General features: G+C 38.9%; 2 protein-coding genes across 2 annotated transcripts in view; one reads left to right on the forward strand and one right to left on the reverse strand.

Moving 5' to 3' along the window:
- The window catches only part of UMAD1 (UBAP1-MVB12-associated (UMA) domain containing 1), a 246,315-nt gene extending 243,157 nt beyond the window's left edge, over positions 1-3,158 (reverse strand). The window contains exon 1 of the mRNA XM_060020468.1: positions 2,979-3,158. The gene's annotated coding sequence lies outside the window, so the exon portion shown is untranslated. The remainder of the gene's footprint in view (positions 1-2,978) is intronic.
- Positions 3,159-3,272: 114 nt separating this feature from the next.
- Positions 3,273-6,508, forward strand: RPA3 (replication protein A3). Its single transcript, XM_060020469.1, has 4 exons — positions 3,273-3,482; positions 4,544-4,618; positions 5,446-5,554; positions 6,125-6,508. The coding sequence occupies exons 1-4, from the start codon at positions 3,384-3,386 to the stop codon at positions 6,205-6,207; spliced, it is 366 nt and encodes a 121-aa protein (XP_059876452.1). The 5' UTR covers positions 3,273-3,383; the 3' UTR covers positions 6,208-6,508.
- Positions 6,509-22,898: the final 16,390 nt, after the last annotated feature.

A 22,898-nucleotide genomic window follows, 5' to 3' on the forward strand; every position in this document is an offset into this window, starting at 1 on the left:
CAAAAAGAAAGCCGATGTGTCTACAGTAGTAGCAACAAAATTAACTTTAAGGCAAAAAGCATGATTTGAGATAGTCACTACTTCATCGCACCATTTTATTTCATAATCTTCATCTTGTATGTAGTGAAAACCAAATCTTCAAAAAAATATAGCACAAGTCATCAGAAGTTCAAGGAGAAACTGCCAATGCTACCATTTGTAATTATCTCTATAATTGAGACATTAATCAGACAAAAGGTAAGAAAATAGAAACAGCTGAATACTGCAATTAACAAGTTTGATCCAATAACTGGAAAACACAATTTTTTTCCGAAGAATACATGAAACATTTGCAAAAACTTGATGTCTTAAAGCAAGTCTCATACTTTCAGAGTTAGTATCAGACAGACCATACCATTTGATGATAATGTAATTACACTAGAAATTAACAGCAAAACAACTTTAATAAATAAAACCTATATATTTGGAAACAAAAACAACCCTTGAATCAAAGAAGAAATATGCTGTAAACTAGAAAATATTTAAAACTTAATGATGATGAACACCTACTTATGAAAAACTTGTGGGGTATGCTTAAAGCAGAAGGTACAGGTTACTATACCAAACCCAGAACGTTTTACAGGTGAGTTCTACCTAACAGTCAATGAACAGGTATCTCCAAGTTTACAAAAAATCTAGAGAATAGACAAAGCACTCCATAACTGATTTCATGAGACTACTCTAATGCTAATAATACCAAAATCTGACAAAGATTATATACAAGCAAGAAAAACTACAGGCCAGTCTCACTCATGAACATGAATGCAAAAATCCTAAACAAAACAATAGCAAATCAAATCCAGGAATACGGAATAAAAGATATCATAACCAAGCTGTGTTTCTTCCAGGAATGTGTTATTCACCACTGAAAAATATATTCCTCTCAATCATCTCAAGGCAAAAAAAATGCATTTGATCAAACTCCATAAACACTCAGTTAAAACTTTTATCAAACTAGGAATAGAAGGGAAAGTTCTTAACCTAATAAGTAGAACTCCAAGGTGTAAAGGACTTCCGGGAGCTGAGTCCCATGAAGGTAGACCCTTTTGTCTGCCCACTTCTTTGCTGCTTGGAATGGGGACTACATGGCTGATGTTCTACCACCTACCCTGGTCTATGAGGTGATGTGGATCAACTGGAATTCTCCTACACTCCTGACAGGAGGATAAATCGGTACCACACCATTTACGAACGGCTACACGCGTGATAAAACTATACAGAAAAGCTTAGGGTGCTTAACACAAAGTTCAAGAGAGTGTTTCTTTCTGGCTGGTAGAGAGGAGGACTTAACTGAGGATGCCCACCCCTAATGGTGAAGTTCCATTGCTTACTCTAAATGAGAGGCCCACATGGGCTCATTTCATTTCTCTGGAAACTATACCTATCAGCTATTTTTACTCTTCTCTGTGCATTAGATATCACGTAATAAATTTCACGTGACTGAAAAAATATCCAAGAAGCTATTTTAAATTATCTTCTTGCTCATCTCCCTGTTTAGAAAAAAGATGCTCTTGTAGGCAAAAGTGGTTTTTTAACTGTCATAAAACAGTGCTATTAGCATCTGGTGCTTTAAGGGCTGCTCTTTAAAAAACAGTTGCTATTAAAGATATTCATGTGTACTCTACCCTATATAATGCAATCAACTTGGTTTCCAAACCCTGAAGTGCAGAAGATGTTAAGGCTCTGCACGGAATATAAAAGAGGCTCTGCTCACTTGCACCGACAACCACTTTTTTATGCACCAACTGACATGCACCCTGCATCTGCTAACGAAATCCTTCAGATGTTTCAGTGACAGCAACATTAAAAGGCAAATATATTTACATAGATGCTAAGTGATAAATAAACACGGAGAGATGCAAACTATCATTTAATCACGGCACATCAGATTTCCATCTTAAATTGCCGCGTGACGTCTCAAACAGGAACTTCTTAGCTTAAGGCAACTGCGGGACTAAACTGGAGACTCTAGATAGGCACCTGAATTGGCTTTAGGCAAACTGATGGACTCGGTTTCCAAAAACTAATAATAACCCCCCCCCCCCCGATTTTTCTTTTTCCAATTTCCGGAGCACCGTTGGCAGGTTTTTTTAATGAGCACTCATTCGGGAATATCGCTGGCAAGGCAGGTATCAAATCCCGGAAGATAAAGCCCCCCAAATCAACAGCCACATGAGCCAGCAACAGATTCAAGAATCCCCTCAAATCTCCTTCAAACGCGTTATCCTCCACGCCTCCTCATCTCCCCTCCAGAGTCCTGAGGTGTGGAAAGCAATAGGGAAAAAGATTCCTGGGGAGTTAAGAAGAAAGAGTCCGTAAATCATATGCACAAAACTCAGTCAGCTGGGACCTTGCCATTGAGTTATCTAACCTCCTCATTCTGCGGTTAGGTAAATCATGTCTCAGGAAGAAACGCACCTGCTCAGAATCTAACAGCCATTTAAATTCGTCTCCTCTCCTAGCCCCGTGGTCCTTCCCTCACCCCCTCCCAAATGCTTCAATTCGTTGCTAACAGTGAGGTGAGAAAACCCGCACCTCCACAGTGTGGCCAGAATGTCGGGGCTAAAAAGGGTCATAGAGGTAATGGGGTCAGGCCCCTCCTTTCACAGGTGGGGAAACTGACGAAGGAAAGTAACGCAGCTGGGGCGGTAAATCAGCGACCCTCTGCCACCGAGCAGCAGGAGCTTCACAAAGGTGATGAAAATCACTGGCGACCCCACTTCTCGTTTCCAGAAGGGCGGGGGTCAAAAAGAGACCCGCTCCCTAGGTTTCATTCAGCAAGAACCCCGCGCTTCCCAAGCAGAAGTGGAAGAGGGGAGGCGGGGAAATGCTAACAGCTGGTGGCGCAGCACCGAGAGTGCCACGGGGGAACAGGTACCCACTCCCGCCTCTCTCTTCCGCAACAGAAAGGCTGGGGCGACTCCCGCGAGAAGAGGTACCTGAAGCTCGCGCCGCAGTCCCCCGCCGCACCAGCACAGGAGCCCGCCACCCTGCTTCCGGGGTTAAGTCGCGGCGGGGAAGACCGATACTTCAGAAGGGAGCCTCAGCCCCGCCCCATCCAAGCCCCGCCTCCACGTACGCTTCACGGAAGACTCAGGTAACTTCCGGGACGCCGCGCGTCACTAAGCAGCCTATTCCCCACTTCCGGACGGGTCCTTGCCTTTTTCTTCGCTTTCGGGGGACTGCGCGATTGCTATCGAGATTTCCGTGCGTTTGATTGGTGGAGCGAGAGTGCTGGCCTCCGCCGATTGGTTTCGGAGGAATCCGCCCCGTAGACGTCCGTGGGGCGCACAGTCTCAGTTGTCCGCTAGTTTCCTGCCGGCTGCTGGCATTGCGTTGCAATCATGGTGGACGTGATGGAGTCGCCGAAGGCGCGCATCAACGCCAGCATGCTAGCTCAGTTCATAGACCAGCCCGTTTGCTTCGTAGGGAGGCTGGAGAAGGTGCGCACACTCACCACCCTCGGCTTCTTGGGGGAGGGGCCCGTGACAGTCAGGGTGGCGGCCTCAGGGTATGTAACGGAGGGTGAAGGAGGAGGGACAGCCTTATAGCATCACTGCGCTCCCCATTGCTTTATTTCTCACAAGGGAACTTTTTGCACACTTTTTAACCATTGCAGCCCAATTTTGGCGCTTCTTTTAGGACGCGGAATCGCGACGTTTTCGAACGCGCTCCTTTCTAAATTCTAGCGTCCCACCCTCGTTTGTATTTACTTAAAGGAAATTATAGACATAACTCCATCTACTTCCTGGTTTTTTAGTTACCCAGATTTGACAACTAGTCCAGTTTTCTTGTTTCCTTCTTTTATGCAGTTTCCTCTTTTCTCAGACTTCGTTTTCTCGTTGAAGTCTCTCTTCTATAAAACATTCTTTGACTGTACTTCACGGATCCAATACCAGTCTGTTACGTTACCCCATTATTAGAGTGCAGCCCTTCATCCTGCTGGTGAGAAGCAGGCCCAAAGTGTCGGGACCAGGGAACCTAGAAAACTTTTGTATAAAGGCTTACTAGTTTATTTCAGTCACATATCTTCTTGAAATCGGTGTATTCGGACTTCACAGATAGGGAAATTGGTTAGGAGTAGTGTATGGTTCAAGGCCTCAGTAAGTAGCAAAGCTGTCATACAAACCAGATCTGACTGCACTCTGCCGCTTACAGGACTAGAACCTAGGTTTTCTGACAACCAGTTCTCTCTTTACTTCCTCATGCCTAATTTTTAAAAACATATCATCTGTTTTAGATAATATGGACTCTTTAATTGTTCTTAGCATAGGGTTGCCAGATTTAGCAAATAAAAATACAGGACACATTTGTATGGAAAATGTTTGTTGTTTATCTGAAATACAGATTTAACTGAGCATCGTTTGATCAGGTATGTATGGTAACACACGATAATGTGAACCAGTTAAACTGTTCAAAAACAATTGCTTTGTGTGCATCGATTAAGTAAGTTTGGGTCAATCTGCTCATCTTTTGTCAAACTTTTAATATTTTTATTTTTCAGATTCATCCCACTGGGAAAATGTTTATTCTTTCAGATGGAGAAGGAAAAAATGGAACTATTGAGTTGATGGAGCCTGTATGTTTAAGTATTAATCCTATGTATATTATCATTAATTCTTCATCTTGTTTTGGTTTGTTGCTCATGTTTCTGATTCTTGGAGTGGATGTATGAAGGACCAGCTTATCAAACTTCCCTCTCTAAAATCAAATATTTGTCCTCTTCTTACATTATATTTCCCTTTACATTTCTAACCAATGATTTTTTTGGCTCTGTTATTTTTTTAATACACCCCTTAAATGCTGGGTGACAATTCTCATTCCTTATGAAAATTACATAAGAAAAATCTTCCGTTTAAATCACTTTTTCCTCCCTCAAGAGTTTTACATTTTTAAATTCGGTTTTCTACTTTTGTTTACATTTATTTTCAGTTGTCACTTATTTGTTTTTACATTTTATGTTTATTGTACTTAAAAATATTTTCTTGGTCTTTTATGAAGACAAATCTGTATGCTGTTTGGTTATTGGATGCAGAACACACTGTACAAATGTAGTTAATAGAAAGTTCCTTTCAGTGGGTCCTTTTAAACAAATTACTCCTTGTGGAAATGCTGGACATTCTCAGTATCTTCAAGTGATTTTGTCTTCAACTTAAACATTTAACTGTATCTTTGGACCCGAAGCCACTGCTAAAGGTAACAGGACTAGTGACATGCTAACAGTAATAAGTACTCAAACGTTTGTTTTTTAACAAGTTATAATTCCATTCTTGCATTGATAAATTTTAAAATGATTTTGCTACATGAAATGAAAGATAAGATTAGTAAACTGTAGAACAATTTTCCAAGTTAATTATCAACTGAAAATGTGATAACGCCAAGTTGACATTTTGTTCTTTGTGTTAGCTTGATGAAGAAATCTCTGGAATCGTGGAAGTAGTTGGAAGAGTAACGGCCAAGGCAACCATTATGTGTGCATCTTATGTGCAGTTTAAAGAAGATAACCATCCTTTTGGTAAATAAAACGTTCTGTAATTCATGGAATTAGGTGGAAAACAATTTTATTTTTAACTTGCTATATCTTGGTCTTGAGTTTCAGTCCTGCTACGTTTTCAATTTCTATAGAATTTTCTGATCCAAAAGGAAAATGGTAGGACATTTTGGCCTGCTTCTAAACAGTGCTTGTGTATGTAGGAAACTCAACAAAGATTAATTAATTAATATTTGTGGAAAGAAAAATTTTTTAAATGAGGTAAACAAAAATAATGTTAATAGTTTTGTTTGATTTTAATATATAGATTAAAGGCATCAAATAATGCATAGCACCTAAAACACAACCAGGCAAGAACTGTGCCTGTACAATGGATGTCAAAATGGGTGGTCTCCTATACTCCATGTCTTTTATTTTTTGGAGCCATAGTTAAATAAATATGATGATCTATATCTCAGTTTTAGGAAATGGATTGTGAAAACAAGTTGACCTCTAAAAGGGAGAGAAAAGAGAAATAGGTATAACTCTTTAGATAGTAATTGATGTTACAGCTTTCCACTGTAGATTAAATGTTTGCTGAACTGTTTCTTTCAGATCTTGGACTTTACAACGAAGCTGTGAAAATTACCCATGAGTTCCCTCAGTTTTTTCCTTTGGGGGTTTTGCAGTATGCTTGAACTTGATGAATTTTTTATGATTGCCAATGAGCTACATTGAAGATTATTAAAGGAGGCCCCTGCTATTTAAAGGAGAGACTCCTGTGATTTTTAATACTGCTATTTGTTCTCTTTTTAATTTCATTTACCTAACGTTATTAGATAGTCCAGTATGGCATTTTCAACAGAACTGGTTTATTGACAGTTCTCACCTAAGTCCTCATAAAGAATCATTTCTCTGGCATATGGTCAGATTGGATGCAAGAAAAAAGCAGCTGGCTGAGTTTAGTTTTCTGTTTCATTAATAAAAGTTTAAATGATACATATCGTTGGTCATATCATTCTTATTCTTCTAGTCATCTATTCAGGCACAAACTTGGAATTTCATAGCTGTAAGGTCAGGACTTAGACGTACCAAATGAAACCCTGGGCCAATTGTGTTAAGAATTTACTTGCTACCTCATGAATTACACCATGTTAATTACTTCCTTGACACTCTGAAAAAATGATTTTATTAAAACAGCAAATAGAATCCAACATCTTATGTAATTTGTGAGTACCTACATTAGTCAGTGCTCTCTAGAGAATCAGAACCAATAGGATATATATGGATATATATATATATATATATAAAAAAATTGTTATGCAGATTGGCTTACATGGTTATAGAGGCTGAGAAGTCCCAGGATCTGCCATCTGCAAACTGGAGAACCATGAAAGCTGGTGGTATAATACAGTGTGAGTACGAAGGCCTGAAAATAAGGGAAGATGATGGTGTAACTCGCAGTCTGAAGACCTGAGAACTGGGAGGACACTGGTGTAAGTCCCAGAGTCTGAAGGCCCGAGAACCTGGAGCTCCAGTGTCTGCAGGCAGGAGAAGATGGACATTCCAGCTCAAGGAGAGAGCAAATTTGCCCTTCCTCTGCCATTTTGTTCTATTTGGACTCTCAACCAATTGAATGATGCCCACGTACTTTGGCAAGGGCCATCTTTACTCAGCCTACTGATTCAGATGCTAATCTGTTCCAGAAACACGCTCACAGATACACCCAGAATAATGTTTTACCAGCTATCTGGGTATCCCTTAGCTCAGTCATACTGACACATAAAAGTAACCATCATAGCATCTCTTTCTCAGGATTTTAAAACTGAGCATTCACTAGGCCAAAAAAGGGATACCTGATCATTAAAACAGTTGGTGGAATCATTTAATTTTTTTTTAAATTCTTTTCAACTGTCATTATCCTTAATATGAAATTCCTACTGACCTGTACTTCATACCACCAAGTACCATTGGGAGTGAGCAGGCACGGGTGTCACAAGGGTAGGACAGTAATACAGAGTAACTGGTGTCCTATGTGGCCACAAGTTTTATGGCCTGACCCATTTTCTTCAGTGAGGAAATAAACTAATTCTAAATCCATTTAGGTTGTAAATTATACCAGAAATATTTATTTTAAATTGGTACCATCTTCAATTTCAACTTTCATCGCAAAATATTCTACAAATTACTTAAGCAACAGAGCTACTCATGGTAAAGCATTTTATTACAGGAAGTAAAGACAATCGTAATTGAAATTTAGGTGTAGGAGGGACATCAGCTAATCTCAATAACACAGTGTTATCTCCAGTGCTAGAGAAGGGGTCAGTCCTCAATTGTGTTAACCTCGGAAAACTCAGTGCTATTAAATGTTAAAGGTGTCCTGTTTGAAACCTTCCCTTGAACTACTATGTTCAGTAAGGTGGACTAAATGACTAGGGTACCTTGCTTTCTGACAAGTGAATCCTTTACAGTAATGATTTATGGTGCCATTTCTCTAGCCCCAGCCTCACCTCTGAGCTGTTCAACATCTGCACTTGCATGTCCCACCAGCGCTTTAGCTTGAATGAGTGTAGTTTGAATAGATGCAGCCCCCCTGCCTTGTGCTAACTGACTTTTTAGTAATAATTTTTTAAAGATATTTCACATATATAATTCACCTATTTCAAGTGTACAATTCTGTGGCTTTTAGTACACAGAGTTGTACACCCATCACCACAATCAATGTTAGAACATTTTCATCACCCCAAAAAGAACTGTACCATTTACCTGTCATGGCCCAGTCCCTACACCACCACTACCTGCTCCCTGGCCCTAAGAAGCAACTAATCTACTTTCTGTCTATAGAGTTACCTGTTCTGGATATTTCTTATAAATGGAATCACATATGGCCATTTGTGACTGACTGATTTAGCATAATGTTTTCAAGGTTCATCTGTGTTATAGCATATATCAGTGCTTCATCCCTTTTTATGGCCAAAAGTATTCCACTGTACGGATATACCACATTTTGTTTATCCATTCATCAGTTGCTTTACATTTGGGTGGTTTCCACCATTTAGGTATAATGAACTATGAACATTCATGTGTAAGTTTTTGTGTGTACATATTTTTTCTTTCTCTTGGGTATATACCTAGGAGAGGAACTGCTGTATCAAATGGTAAATATGTTTAACTTTTGAGGAACTACCAGACGGTATTCCAGAGTGGCTATACCATTTTACATTCCCAGCAGCAGTGTTTGAGGATTCTAATGTCTCCACATCCTCAACACTTATTATCTGACTTTTTTATTATAGCTATACTAATGGGTGTGAAGTGATTTTGATTTGTTTCTTTTAAAGTTACCATAAGCCACTCTGTTGGCCAGAAAAGCTTGAATTGGCCACAAGTTTCACTTTTTCACCTTTTCACTGCCACTGCCACTACAAGTTCAGACAATTGTCATCTCTCACTTGAGCTATTCCAACAGCCCTAAATATATTACTGGACTTACTGCTTCCAGCCTCTTCCGATCACCCGGCCAATAGAGTTGCGTTAAACATCGATTGTACTACAATCGATACTACAAAGTTTAAAAACCAGAGAAGTGTGAATAGGGGAAAACTTCCTGGAAAGCTTACAGTGGAGAAACCTGGCCAATATGACCTTAATGAAGTGAACAAGGCTAACACCACCAGTGATGACATGTGGATAAATCGTGTGCCCTCTGATGGGATAAGAAAGGCGCTTCACCTTTGTGCTATTTTTTCATACATGCATAATGCCAATCTAAGCATGAGAAAATATCAGACATACCCAAATTGAAGGGCATTCTACAAACTGATCAGTACCCCTCAAAACTGTCAAGGTAATGAGGAAAGACAGAATCTCACAGAGCACAGAAGACTAAGGAGACATGACAACTAAATGTGATGTGGGATCATGGACTGGCTCCTGGAACACAAACAGGACATTAATGGAAAACAGGTAAAATCTGAATAAAGTCTGGAGCTTAACTAACGTACCAACGTTGGTTTCTTAGTTTGGACAAATGTACCAGGATAATGTAAGGTAACATAAAAGGAGACAAACTGGGTGAGGGGAGGAACTCTATCTTTGCAACTTCCCTATAAATCTAAAATTACTCCAAAATAAAAAAAAGCATTGAAAACAAAATCAACACCCGCCAGAGGCTCCCCAGTGACTAGGTCAAGTCCACATTTCTAATTAGCAGTTCAGACCCTCTGCAATCTGACCATGTCTCACCTCAGTCCCAAATCCTACTCTCCCCTGGAAGCAACCCTCCAGCGCTGATCTACTGTTGCCACAACACACTAGACCCTTTAAGATCCGGATGCTGTTGAAGTTGCTCTCTGCTCTGAATGGAATGTCTGTCTCTATGCCCAAAGGAAAACATTCTCTAAGCTTTCCCTAACTTGGGCAAGCAGAGTTAGTTGCTTTATGTTATATTCCTCTCATCACACTTAACTTGCTCATAGCTTTTTTGGGGATTAAAAAATATATATAGATTATATATTTTTATAACACTACAAAAATCAGAAAGTAAATTTCCTACTGTCTCCCCAAAGACACTGCTATGGATTGGTGGATTGCTTTCCAGAACTTTCTCTACATAAACTGTCTGTAGGACCTCAATATACTGCCCTGCAACATGCATTTTTTGTTTAATAAGTCTTGGCAATTAACATACTGAGCTATCTCATGCTTTTTTTTTTTTTTTTTTTGCGGTACACGGGCCTCTCACTGTTGTGGCCTCTCCCGCTGCGGAGCACAGGCTCCGGGCGCGCAGGCTCAGCAGCCATGGCTCACGGGCCTAGCCGCTCCGCGGCATGTGGGATCTTCCCGGACCGGGGCACGAACCCGCATCCCCTGCATCGGCAGGCAGACTCTCAACCACTGCGCCGCCAGGGAAGCCCTATCTCATGCTTTTTAATGGCTGAAAAATATCCACTGTGCCAAGTGTTTCCTAATTTATTTAACCAGTCTTCTAATTAGTCTTCCCCACTAAGAAGAGGCCCTTATAGATGAAGAAACTGTAGCTTAAAAACCTGTCTTATTTGTATTTCCCAATGCCTAACATAGTGTATGAATAAATTAGTTCATCCATCCTGGTTTGAGAAGCCACAAAGCTGAGAGAAGAGGTTATGAAGGCCTGAACCATAATTTGGTGAAGCGACAAAGAATAGGAGGCCAGGAGTTGAGAATATATTATAATGGATTCCATAGGATAATGGATTCCATAGGACTCAGTGATGATGCTAGGACTTACACAGGGTAAGAACCAAGGATGAGATCAACAGGTGAGAAAGCAATAATTTCACTTCAATACAAATTTAAGTAGTTAATAGGCCCTTGAGTAAAGATGTCCAGAAGATATTGGAAATGTAGGACCAGACAGAGATTTGAGAGACAACCTGCCTAATATTTAGAGTAGACTTTAAGATATCTACCACTTAGAAATCTCTAATGGTTTGAAACCCATTTTTCCTAAATTTGGGGCAAAATGCATTTGGCAACAAAATCTGATTAAGAATTGTAGTGAGGCTACTTATAGTCTTTATTCTACTTCCAGTAAATACTCATATGCTTCACTGAAGAAATATTACCATGTTTGAGTAGAGGGTGCTGCCCCTCTGGGAAGGGTGTTTCATAACATATGGTAAATATACCCTCTGACTTTTCTAACATCAAAGAATTCTGAATTCTGAAGTACATACGGCTCCAAGAGTTTCAAGTTAGGGATTGTGTTCCTAAATCAGGGAACAGCATCCAGAGGAAGAAAACCACAGAACCTAGGGGGGAACTGTGCACTTATGGAACAGCAGTGGGAGAGTGACTGAGTCAGGAGAAGGACCCCAGTGGTGCCCAACACCTAGTAAGCACTCAATAAATATTCATTCACTGAAAGAATATCATGAAAGGCAAGGAAAGAGAGTTTCAAAGACCAATCAATGATGCTGAAAGCTCAAAGAACGGAAGATGACGACTGAGGATAAAACACTGGCATTACTAACATATGTATCACACATTTCTTAAAAGGACTAGGCTACAAAAATAAAAAGGGAAAACATATCGAAAAAGGAGATAACAACTACAAAAACACTCAAGAGGAAATAAACTTAGGCTTTAAATTTAACTCCAGGTGTGCCTGGGAAGCTAGGAAAAGGAAGGAATAATATAGGCCATAGAATTTTAATAACCTTAAATTTATCACGACAATCAAACTTTTCCCTAATATTAAATTCTAAAAGGAATATCACACAGAATCTAATGTGAGGGATGAGGAGCTACAAAGTGGTTGCCTTCAGTCATAATTTTACAGATGTTTTTCAAATGATTGTTTTTATTTTCATCTGATAAAGACAAAATTAAAACCAACTCTGAAAACATCTCTTCATGGGGTATCACTTTGAGTGATAAACTAGTATTACTAAATTTATAGCATTTTGAGGTTATCTTTTAAGGTATTAACTTAATGTGCATTAAGACACTCAACAAATATTTTGTGTCAAGTCCTGGGCTAATTGCTAGAAATACATATAACAAAGTCCCTAACCTCTGAAATTTCAATCTATGGCAGTTTAGCATAATTGCCAAAGATGTCTCAACTCAGAACTATTTAATTTTAACTGGTCTAAGGTTTCAAAGAAATCCATCATGATTAAGAACAACCAAATTCTGTAGGTTCTATTTAGTGAAATTCCAATTTGGTTTCCTCCCTTACTTAATTCACTTGGAGTTCGATTCTGATCAGTTGCTGAAAGAAAACTAATAATCCTAGTACCACAGGTTATCATTCCTAAAAAGATGATGCTAAATCTAGAGTATTAATAAAGCATAGGTTTCAAGTTACTTCCTAATTGTGATATTGGTTTGAGGTAAGCCTCTTATGTTCTTTATGACCTCAGTTGACCTAGAGCATAGGGTTTTGTTTTGTTTTTTAACATCTTTATTGGAGTATAATTGCTTTACATTGCTGTGTTAGTTGCTGCTGTATAACAAAGTGAATCAGCTATACGTATACATATATCCCCATATCCCCTCCCTCTTGCGTCTCCCTCCCACCCTCCCTATCCCACCCCTCTAGGTGGTCACAAAGCACCAGCTGATCTCCCTGTGCTATGTGGCTGCTTCCCACTAGCTATCTGTTTTACATTTGGTAGTGTATATATGTAAATGCCACTCTCTCACGTCGTCTCAGCTTACCCTTCCCCCTCCCTGTGTCCTCAAGTCCACTCTGTACGTCTGGGTCTTTATTCCTTTCCTGTCCCTAGGTTCTTCAGAACCTTTTTTTTTTTTGGTAGATTCCATATATATGTGTTAGCATATGATATTTGTTTCTCTCTTTCTGACTTACTTCACTCTATATGAAACTCTAGGTCCAACCACCTCACTACAAATAACTCAATTTCTTTCCTTTTTATGGCTGAGTAATATTCCATTGTATATATGTGCCACATCTTCTTTATCCATTCATCTGTTGATGGACACTTAGGTTGCTTCCATGTCCTGGCTATTGTAAATAGTGCTGCAATGAACATTGTGGTACATGACTCTTTGTGAATTATGGTTTTCTCAGGGTACAGGGCATAGGGTTTTAAGATGGCTAATTAAGACCAGAGGTGTAGGCTATGGACAATTTATAGGGTAATACACTCATCTTGGGGGCAAGGATTAAATTTGTCATTAGCATGCCATTGTTTCTTCTTTACATATTACAAAATGTCAGAGGCAGGACACTATGTTCTTTAGAATTTTGTTGTCTTTAAGATTTGGACTGAACTATAGTGCTTTCACATATGAAAAACATTTTTTTCAACCTGATTATTTCTGTAGGTGGGGAAGTAAAGAACAACAACCTCTGTGGACTCTACATAATGCAGTATTTAAGATGCAAAATTGAGAAAACTTAGAGCCAATTCTCAAAAAAACACTGAGCACTGTAAGTTGGAAGAAAGGAAAATATATAAGCTGTGTAACAGTTTTGGGCAATGCCATAGATGACACTGTGACTTAATTAGCCCCCTTTTTCAAAAAAAGACTATTAAGTTTTCACAGAAGTTTGAAATATTACCAAGGAAAATCAGGCAACTATTTTGGCTGGTAAGAAGAATCTCTCATCATAAAATGTTATACTGAAGTAATAAAGTTTATTTAGTAATAATAGGTTTAAAAAATGGTTTCACTGAAAGATCTTGGTATCTTGTCACCCTGAATCTTGAGATATAATCAGCAAGGAGAAATTCTTCTATTGAATAATAGCTAATTAAAAAGCTAGATAACTTAATATTATTTTTACCTTAGATATTCATTTTCGAAATGAATATTATTTAGGTCTTAACATTTATTTTCATTAATTCAACTTCACTTAATATACAATGATCATTTAAAGCCAAACTGCATTAAAAAAATTTAGCATAACTCTATAGAAAACCAGAAACAGTATCACATTTCACTTAAACATTTTAATATTTTTCTTTAGCTTTTGAGGAGCTTTAAGTGTTATGAAAACATTAGACCTGATGAGAAAATACATTTATTTACAGAGATTCATCTTTTCTTTTAAGTAATCAGGGTCCTAGTGAGTCAATTATTTTTTTCATATTGCTCAGAAATGTTATGCCTTAATTGGTCATGTATTTGACCTTTCATGAGAGGCGAACAGTGGACCAAGAGCTGCCTCATTTTGGAATCTCCTCAGAAATGACTAAATGTCTTCCAGATGAACATATTATGGATCAAGGGAGGAGCTAGAAATTAGAATCCACTGCCTCCAAAGCAGGGGAATTTGTAGACTTCTTTTACTTTTAGAACTCAGTGACCTAGAGGAATTAACCCACTGGGCAATTTCCTTCACTCTCAGCAGTATGATTAAGTCATGAAAACAACTCAGTATGAGATATGATATGTATATATTTCTACCCCACTTGTTTCCAAAAAAAAAAAGAATTTAAGACAGCTGCAAAGCCTTCTATCCCTTCCCTGTTTTCTCATCATAAATTCATACAATGTGACTTTCCCAAATGTAAACTTGAGCTACCAGTGGAAGTAGAATGGGACACTCAATTGATTTACTATCATTTGTCACCAGAATATTAATCTGCTAAAACTGGCATTAATATCCTGCTTTAACCCTTCTTAAGGAAAACTTTAAAATGTCATTTCAAGATGAATAATATATGTTCTATGTTGCTTTTCTTCCTTATTTTATAACTTAAACCTATCTGAGGTACAAAATTAAGAACATATTTTAGGCAATTCAGGGAAAATACATTACCAGTACATATGAACTCAAAAACTATACCTAGAGAGATCTTCAAGATGGCAGAGGAGTAAGACGGGGATATCACCTTTCTCCCCACAAATACATCAGAAATACATCTATATGTGGAACAATTCATAAAGAACAACTACTGAACGCTGCTAGAAGACCTCAGACTTCCCCAAAGGCAAGAAACTCTCCACATACCTGGGTAGGGCAAAAGAAAAAAGGAAAAACAGAGACAAAAGAATACAGACGGGACCTGCACCTCTGGGAGGGAGCTACGAAGAAGGAAAAGTTTCCACACACTAGGAAGCACCTTCACTGGTGGAGACAGGGGGGTGGGCAGGGAGGAAGCTTCGGAGCCACGGAGGAGAGCACAGCAACAGGGGTGCAGAGGGCAAAGCGGAGAGATTCCCGCACTGAAGATCGCTGCCGACCAGCACTCACCAGCCCGAGAGGCTTGTATGCTCATCCACCGGGGCGGGCGGGGGCTGGGAGCTGGGGCTTGGGCTTCGGAGGTCAGATCCCAGGTAGAGGACTGGGGTTGGCTGCGTGAACACAGCCTGAAGAGGGCTAGTGTGCCACAGCTAGCCAGGAGGGAGTCCAGGAAAAGGTCTGGAACTGCCTAAGAGGCAAGAGACCATTGGTTGCGAGCACGCGAGGAGAGGGGATTAAGAGCACCGTGTAAATGAGCTCCAGAGACGGGCGCAAGCCACGGCTATCAGCGCTGACCCCAGAGATGGGCATGAGACGCTAAGGCTGCTGCTGCAGCCACCAGGAAGCCTGTGTGCAAGCACAGGTCACTAACCACACCTCCCCTCCCAGGAGCCTGTGCAGCCCGCCACTGCCAGGGTCCCGGGATCCAGGGACAACTTCCCCGGGAGAACACACGGCATGCCTCAGGCTGGTGCAACATCATGCTGGCCTCTGCGGCCGCAGGCTCGCCCCACACTCCGTGCCCCTCCCTCCCCCGGCTTGAGTGAGACACAGCCCCCGAATCAGCTGCTCCTTTAACCTCATCCTGTCTGAGCGAACAACAGACGCCCTCAGGCAACCTATACCCAGAGGCGGGGCCAAAACCAAAGCTGAACCCCAGGAGCTGTGCGAACAAAGAAGAGAAAGGGAAATCTCTCCCAGAAGCCTCAGGAGCAGTGGATTAAATCTCCACAATCAACTAGATGTACCCTGCATCTGTGGAATACCTGAATAAACAACGAATCATCCCAAAATTGAGGCAGTGGACTTTGGGAGCAGCTGTAGACCTGGGGTTTGCTTTCTGCATCTAATTTGTTTCTGGTTTTAAGTTTATCTTAATTTAGTATTTAGAGTTTATTATCATTGGTAGATTTGTTTACTGATTTGGTTGCTCTCTTCCTCCTTTTTTTTTATACATATTTTTTTCCCTTTTTCTCTTTTTGTGACTGGGTATGTGTGTGCTTCTTTGTGTGATTTTGTCTGTATAGCTTTGCTTTTACCATTTGTCCTAGGGATCTGTCTGTCCGTTTTTTTGTTTGCATGTTTGTTTGTTTTTTAGTATAGTTTTTTGCACTTGTTACCATTGGTGGATTTGTTTTTTGGTTTGGTTGCTCTCTTCTTTCTTTCTTTTTTATTACATTTTATTTTTAATAATTCCTTTTTTAAAAATTTTAATAACTTTATTTTATTTTATTCATTCTTTCCTTCTTTCTTTTTTTCTCCCTTTTCTTCTGAGCCGTGTGGACGACAGGGTCTTGGTGCTCCGGGCAGGTGTCAGGCCTGTGCCTCTGAGATGGGAGAGCCAAGTTCAGGACATTGGTCCACCAGAGACCTCCCAGCTCCACGTAATATCAAACAATGAAAGCTCTCCCAGAGATCTCTATCTCAACGCTAAGACCCACTCCACTCAAGGACCAGCAAGCTACAGTGCTGGACACCCTATGCAAATAATTAGCAAGACAGGAACACAACCCCACCCATTAGCAGAGAGGCTGCCTAAAATCAAAATAAGGTCACAGACACCCCAAAACAAATCACCGGACACGGTCTGGCGCACCAGAAAGACAAGATCCAGCCTCATCCACCAGAACACAGGCACCAGTCCCCTCCACCAGGAAGCCTACACAACCCACTGAACCAACCTTACCCACTGGGGGCAGACACCAAAAACAATGGGAACTACGAACCTGCACCCTGCAAAAAGGAGATCCTAAACACAGTAAGTTAAGCAAAATGAGAAGACAGAGAAACATACAGCAGATGAAGGAGGAAGGTAAAAACCCACCAGACCAAACAAATGAGGAGGAAATAGGCAGTCTACCTGAAAAAGAATTCAGAGTAATGATAGTAAAGATGATGCAAAATCTTGGAAATAGAATGGAGAAAATACAAGAAACGTTTAACAAGGACCTAGAAGAACTACAGAGCAAACAAACAATGATGAACAACACAATAAATGTAATTCAAAATTCTCCAGAAGGAATCAATAGCAAAATAAATGAGGCAGAAGAACGGATAAGTGACCTGGAAGACAAAATAGTGGAAATAACTACTGCAGAGCAGAATAAAGAAAAGAGAATGAAAACAGTTGATGAGAGTCACAGGGACCTCTGGGACAACATAAACACACCAACATTCGAATTATAGGGATCCCAGAAGAAGATGAGAAAAAGAAAGGGACTGAAAAAATATTTGAAGAGATTATAGTTGAAAACTTCCCTAATATGGGAAAGGAAATAGTCAATCAAGTCCAGGAAGTACAGAGAGTCCCATACAGGATAAATCCAAGGAGAAACATGCCAAGACACATATTAAACAAACTATCAAAAATTAAATACAAAGACAACATATTAAAAACAGCAAGGGAAAAACAACAAATAACACACAAGGGAATCCCCATAAGGTTAACAGCTGATCTTTCAGCAGAAACTCTGCAAGCCAGAAGGGAGTGGCAGGACATATTTAAAGGGATGAAAGGGAAAAACCTACAACCAAGATTACTCTACCCAGCAAGGATCTCATTCAGATTCGACGGAGAAATTAAAACCTTTACAGACAAGCAAAAGCTAACAGAATTCAGCACCACTAAACCAGCTTTACAACAAATGTTAAAGGAACTTCTCTAGGCAGGAAACACAAGTGAAGGAAAAGACCTACAATAAAAAACCCAAAACGATTAAGAAAATGGTAATAGGAACATACATATCGATAACAACCTTAAATGTAAATGGATTGAATGCTCAACCAAAAGACATAGACTAGATGAATAGATACAAAAACAAGACCTGTATATATGCTGTCTACAGGAGACCCACTTCAGTCCTAGGGACACATACAGAATGAAAGTGAGGGGATGGAAAAAGATAATCCATGCACATGGAAATCCAAAGAAAGCTGGAGTAGCAATTCTCATATCAGACAAAATAGACTTTAAAATAAAGACTATTACAAGAGACAAGAAGGACACTACATAATGATCAAGGGATCGATCCAAGAAGAAGATATAACAATTGTAAAAATTTAGGCACCCAACATAGGAACACCTCAATACATAAGGCAAATACTAAGAGCCATAAAGGGGAAATCGACAGTAGCATAATCATAGTAGGGGATTTCAATACCCCTTTTTTCACCAATGAACAGATCATCCAAAATGAAAATAAATAAGGAAACACAAGCTTTAAATGATACATTAAACAAGATGGACTTAATTGATATTTATAGGACATTCCATCCAAAAACAACAGAATACACTTTCTTCTCAAGTGCTCATGGAACGTTCTCCAGGATAGATCATATCTTGAGCCATAAATCAAGCCTTGGTAAATTTAAGAAAATTGAAATCGTATCAAGTATCTTTTCCGACCACAATGCCATGAGACTAGATATCAATTACAGGAAAAAAATCTGTAATAACTACAAACACATGGAGGCTAAACAATACACTACTTAAAAACGAAGTGATCACTGAAGAAATCAAAGAGGAAATAAAAGAATACCTAGAGACAAATTACAATGAAAACACAATGATTCAAAACCTATGGGATGCAGCAAAAGCAGTTCTAAGAGGGAAGTTTATAGCAATACAATCCTACCTCAAGAAACAAGAAACATCTCAGATAAACAACCTAACCTTACACCTAAAACAATCAGAGAAAGAAGAACAAAAAAACCAAAAAAATTAGCAGAAGAAAAGAAATCATAAAGATCAGATCAGAAATGAATGAAAAAGAAATGAAGGAAACAATAGCAAAGATCAATAAAACTAAAAGCTGGTACTTTTAGTACCAGCTAAATTGATAAACCTACAGCCAGACGCATGAAGAAAAAAGGAGAAGATTCAAATCAATAGAATTAGAAATGAAGAAGGACAAGTAACAACTGACACTGCAGAAATACAAAGGATCATGAGAGATTACTACAAGCAACTACATGCCAATAAAATGGACAACCTGGAAGAAATGGACAAATTCTTAGAAATGCACAACCTTCCGAGACTGAACCAGGAAGAAATAGAAAATATGAACAGACCAGTCACAATCACTGAAATTGAAAATGTGATTAAAAACATTCCAACAAACAAAAGTCCAGGACCATATGGCTTCACAGGCAAATTCTATCAAACATTTACAGAGGAGTTAACACCTATCCTTCCCAAACTCTTCCAAAATATAGCAGAGGGAGGAACACTCCCAAACTCATTTAACGAAGCCAACACCCTGCTACCAAAACCAAAGATGTCACAAAGAAAGAAAACTACAGGCCAATATCACTGATGAACATAGATGCAATAATCCTCAACAAAATACTAGCAAACAGAATCCAACAGCACATTAAAAGGATCATACACCAGGATCAAGTGGGGTGTATCCCAGGAATGCAAGGATTCTTCAATATATGCAAATCAATCAATGTGATAAACCATATTTACAAACTGAAGGAGAAAAACCATATAATCATCTCAATAGATGCAGAAAAATCTTTCAACACCCATTCATGATAAAACCCCTCCAGAAAGTAGGCATAGAGGGAACTTACCTCAACATAATGAAGGCCATATATGACAAACCCACAGCCAATATCGTTCCCAATGGTGAAAAACTGAAACCATTTCCTCTAAGATCAGGAACAAGACAAGGTTGCCCACTCTCACCATTATTATTCAACATAGTTTTGGAAGTTTTAGCCACAGCAAACAGAGATGAAAAAGAAATAAAAGGAAACCAAATCAGAAAAGAAGAAGTAAAGCAGTCACTGTTTGCAGATGACATGATACTATACATAGAGAATCCTAAAGATGACACTAGAAAACTACTAGAGCTAATCAATGAATTTGGTAAAGTAGCAGGATACAAAATTAATGCACAGAAATCTCTTGCATTCCTATACACTAATGTAGAAAAACCTGAAAGGGAAATTAAGGAAACACTCCCATTTACCATTGCAACAAAAAGAATAAAATACCTAGGAATAAACCTACCTAAGGAGACAAAAGACCTGTATGCAGAAAACTAGAAGACAGTGATGAAAGAAATTAAAGATGATACAAACAGATGGAGAGATATACCATGTTCTTGGATTGGAAGAATCAACATTGCGAAAATGACTCTACTACCCAAAGCAATCTACAGATTCAGTGCAATCCCTATCAAACTACCAATGGCATTTTTCACAGAACTAGAACAAAAAATTTCACAGTTTGTATGGAAACACAAAAGACCCCGAATTGCCAAAGCAATCTTGAGAAAGAAAAACAGACCTGGAGGAATCAGGCTCCCTGACTTCAGACTACTACAAAGTGACAGTAATAAAGACAGTATGGTACTGGCACAAAAACAGAAATATAGATCAATGGAAAAGGATAGAAAGCCCAAAGATAAACCCATGCACATACGGTCACCTTATCTTTGATAAAGGAGGCAAAAATATACAGTGGAGAAAAGACAGCCTATTGAAAAACTGGTGCTGGGAAAACTGGACTGCTACATGTAAAAGAATGAAATTAGAACCCTCCCTAACACCATACACAAAAATAAACTCAAAATGGATCAAAGATCTAAATGTAAGGCCAGACACTATAAAACTCTTAGAGGAAAACAAAGGCATAACACTCTATGACATAAATCACAGCAAGATCCTTTTTGACCCACCTCCTAGAGAAATGGAAATAAAAACAAAAATAAACAAATGGGACCTAATGAAACTTAAAAGCTTTTGCACAGCAAAGGAAACCATAAATAAGATGAAAAGAGAACCCTCAGAATGGGAAAAAGTATTTTCAAATAAAGCAACTGACAATTAAAGGATTTAATTGTCAAAGCAATTAAAAGGATTAATCTCCAAAATTTACAAGCAGCTCATGCTGCTCAATAGCAAAAAAACAAACAACCCAATCCAAAAATGGGTGGAAGATCTAAATAGACATTTCTCCAAAGAAGACATACAGATTGCCAATAAACACACGAAAGAATGCTCAACATCACTAATCATTAGAGAAATGCAAACAAAACTAAAATGAGGTATCACCTCACACCAGTCACAATGGCCATCATCAAAAAAATCTACAAACATTAATTGCTGGAGAGGGTTGGAGCAAAGGGAACCCTCTTGCACTGTTGGTGGCTATGTAAATTGATACAACCACTATGCAGAACAGTATGGAGGTTCCTTTAAAAACTACAAATAGAACTACCATATGACCCAGCAATCCCACTACTGGGCATATACCCTGAGAAAACCATAATTCCAAAACAGACATGTACCACAATGTTCACTGCAGCTCTATTTACAATAGCCAAGATATGGAAGCAACCTAAGTGTCCATCAACAGATGAATGGATAAAGGAGATGTGGCACATATATACAATGGAATATTACTCAGCCATTAAAAGAAATGCAGTTGAGTTATTTGTAGTGAGATGGATGGACCTAGAGTCTGTCATACAGAGTGAAGTAAGTCAGAAAGAGAGAAACAAATATCATATGCTAACAAATATATATGAAATCTAAAAAAAAAAAAAAAAAACGTTCTGAAGAACGTAGAGGCAGGACAGGAATAAAGATGCAGACACAGAGAATGGACTTGAGGACATGGGGAGGGGGAAGGGTAAGCTGGCATGAAGTGAGAGTGTGGCATGGATTTATGCACACTACCAAATGTAAAACAGATAGCTAGCGGGGAGCAGCCGCATAGCACAGGGAGATCAGCTCGGTGCTTTGTGACCACCTAGAGGGGTGGGATTAGGAGGGTGGGACGGAGACGCAAGAGGGAGGAGATATGGGAATATTTGTATAGTTGATTCACTTTGTTATAAAGCAGAAACTAAAACACCATTGTAAATCAATTATACTCCAATAAAGATGTTAAAAAAAACCCCACTATACCTAAGGTAACTTAAACAAAAATAATACTTCTTTGTTTAATCTGTGATTTGAGGTTGATTCCTTCAGTACTTATTTAAAGAAAAAATAGGCCTAAAAAAAGGGCAGGGGGCAAATAAAAATTTGTAAATTTCATCTACAATAATTGGTAAAAGACTCCAGTTACGTATACATCTATGATTCCTTAATCAAAGGGATAGAAAGGATTATAAGCACAATATGCTTCTAGGTATGACCCCCTACAATATGCTTCTAGGTATGACTCCCTACAAAGTCTGGAATCCATGACATTTGGCTTCTATCATTTTTAAAATAGAATCTAGAGATAAGTAGTCTGATAAACTGTCTCACTGGAAATGAGGTTAGGAAACTGCAGAGATTTGGGAAAATAAAGTAATGCATAAAGAGAGCCATTTGCAGCAACAGAACACTGAGGGATTTATATAACAAAAATTTCAGAAATGAATTATTTGGATTGATGCATTTGAACTTAAAATTTTTTTTGAGTTAAAATCATTAAATCAATGACATTTAGAAACAGTCATGCTGCCTTCTGTGTTCTCAACAGATTCTAAATTCAGCTACATGTGTGTGTCTTGTGATCACAAGATCTGGTTACAAATAGCAATAATTGTTACAAAGCAAATTACACGGTGGCACAGGAAAACACTCCCCCTTCCAGCAGAGAGGAAAGTGGTTACCTCACTTATATAGCCTGAACGTTATATAATGAAGATTACAGACTTTAAGATTTCAATAAAGGATGTA

The sequence above is a fragment of the Delphinus delphis genome, chromosome 9 (genome assembly GCF_949987515.2).
Source record: "Delphinus delphis chromosome 9, mDelDel1.2, whole genome shotgun sequence".
Lineage (NCBI taxonomy): Eukaryota > Metazoa > Chordata > Mammalia > Artiodactyla > Delphinidae > Delphinus > Delphinus delphis.

Coding starts and splice junctions, on each gene's coding strand:
- RPA3 (XM_060020469.1), top strand. CDS start 3,384: ATGGTGGACGTGATGGAGTCGCCGAAGGCGCGCATCAACGCCAGCATG. Junction 3,483..4,543: donor TCGTAGGGAGGCTGGAGAAG/GTGCGCACACTC, acceptor TTTATTTTTCAG/ATTCATCCCACTGGGAAAAT. Junction 4,619..5,445: donor CTATTGAGTTGATGGAGCCT/GTATGTTTAAGT, acceptor TCTTTGTGTTAG/CTTGATGAAGAAATCTCTGG.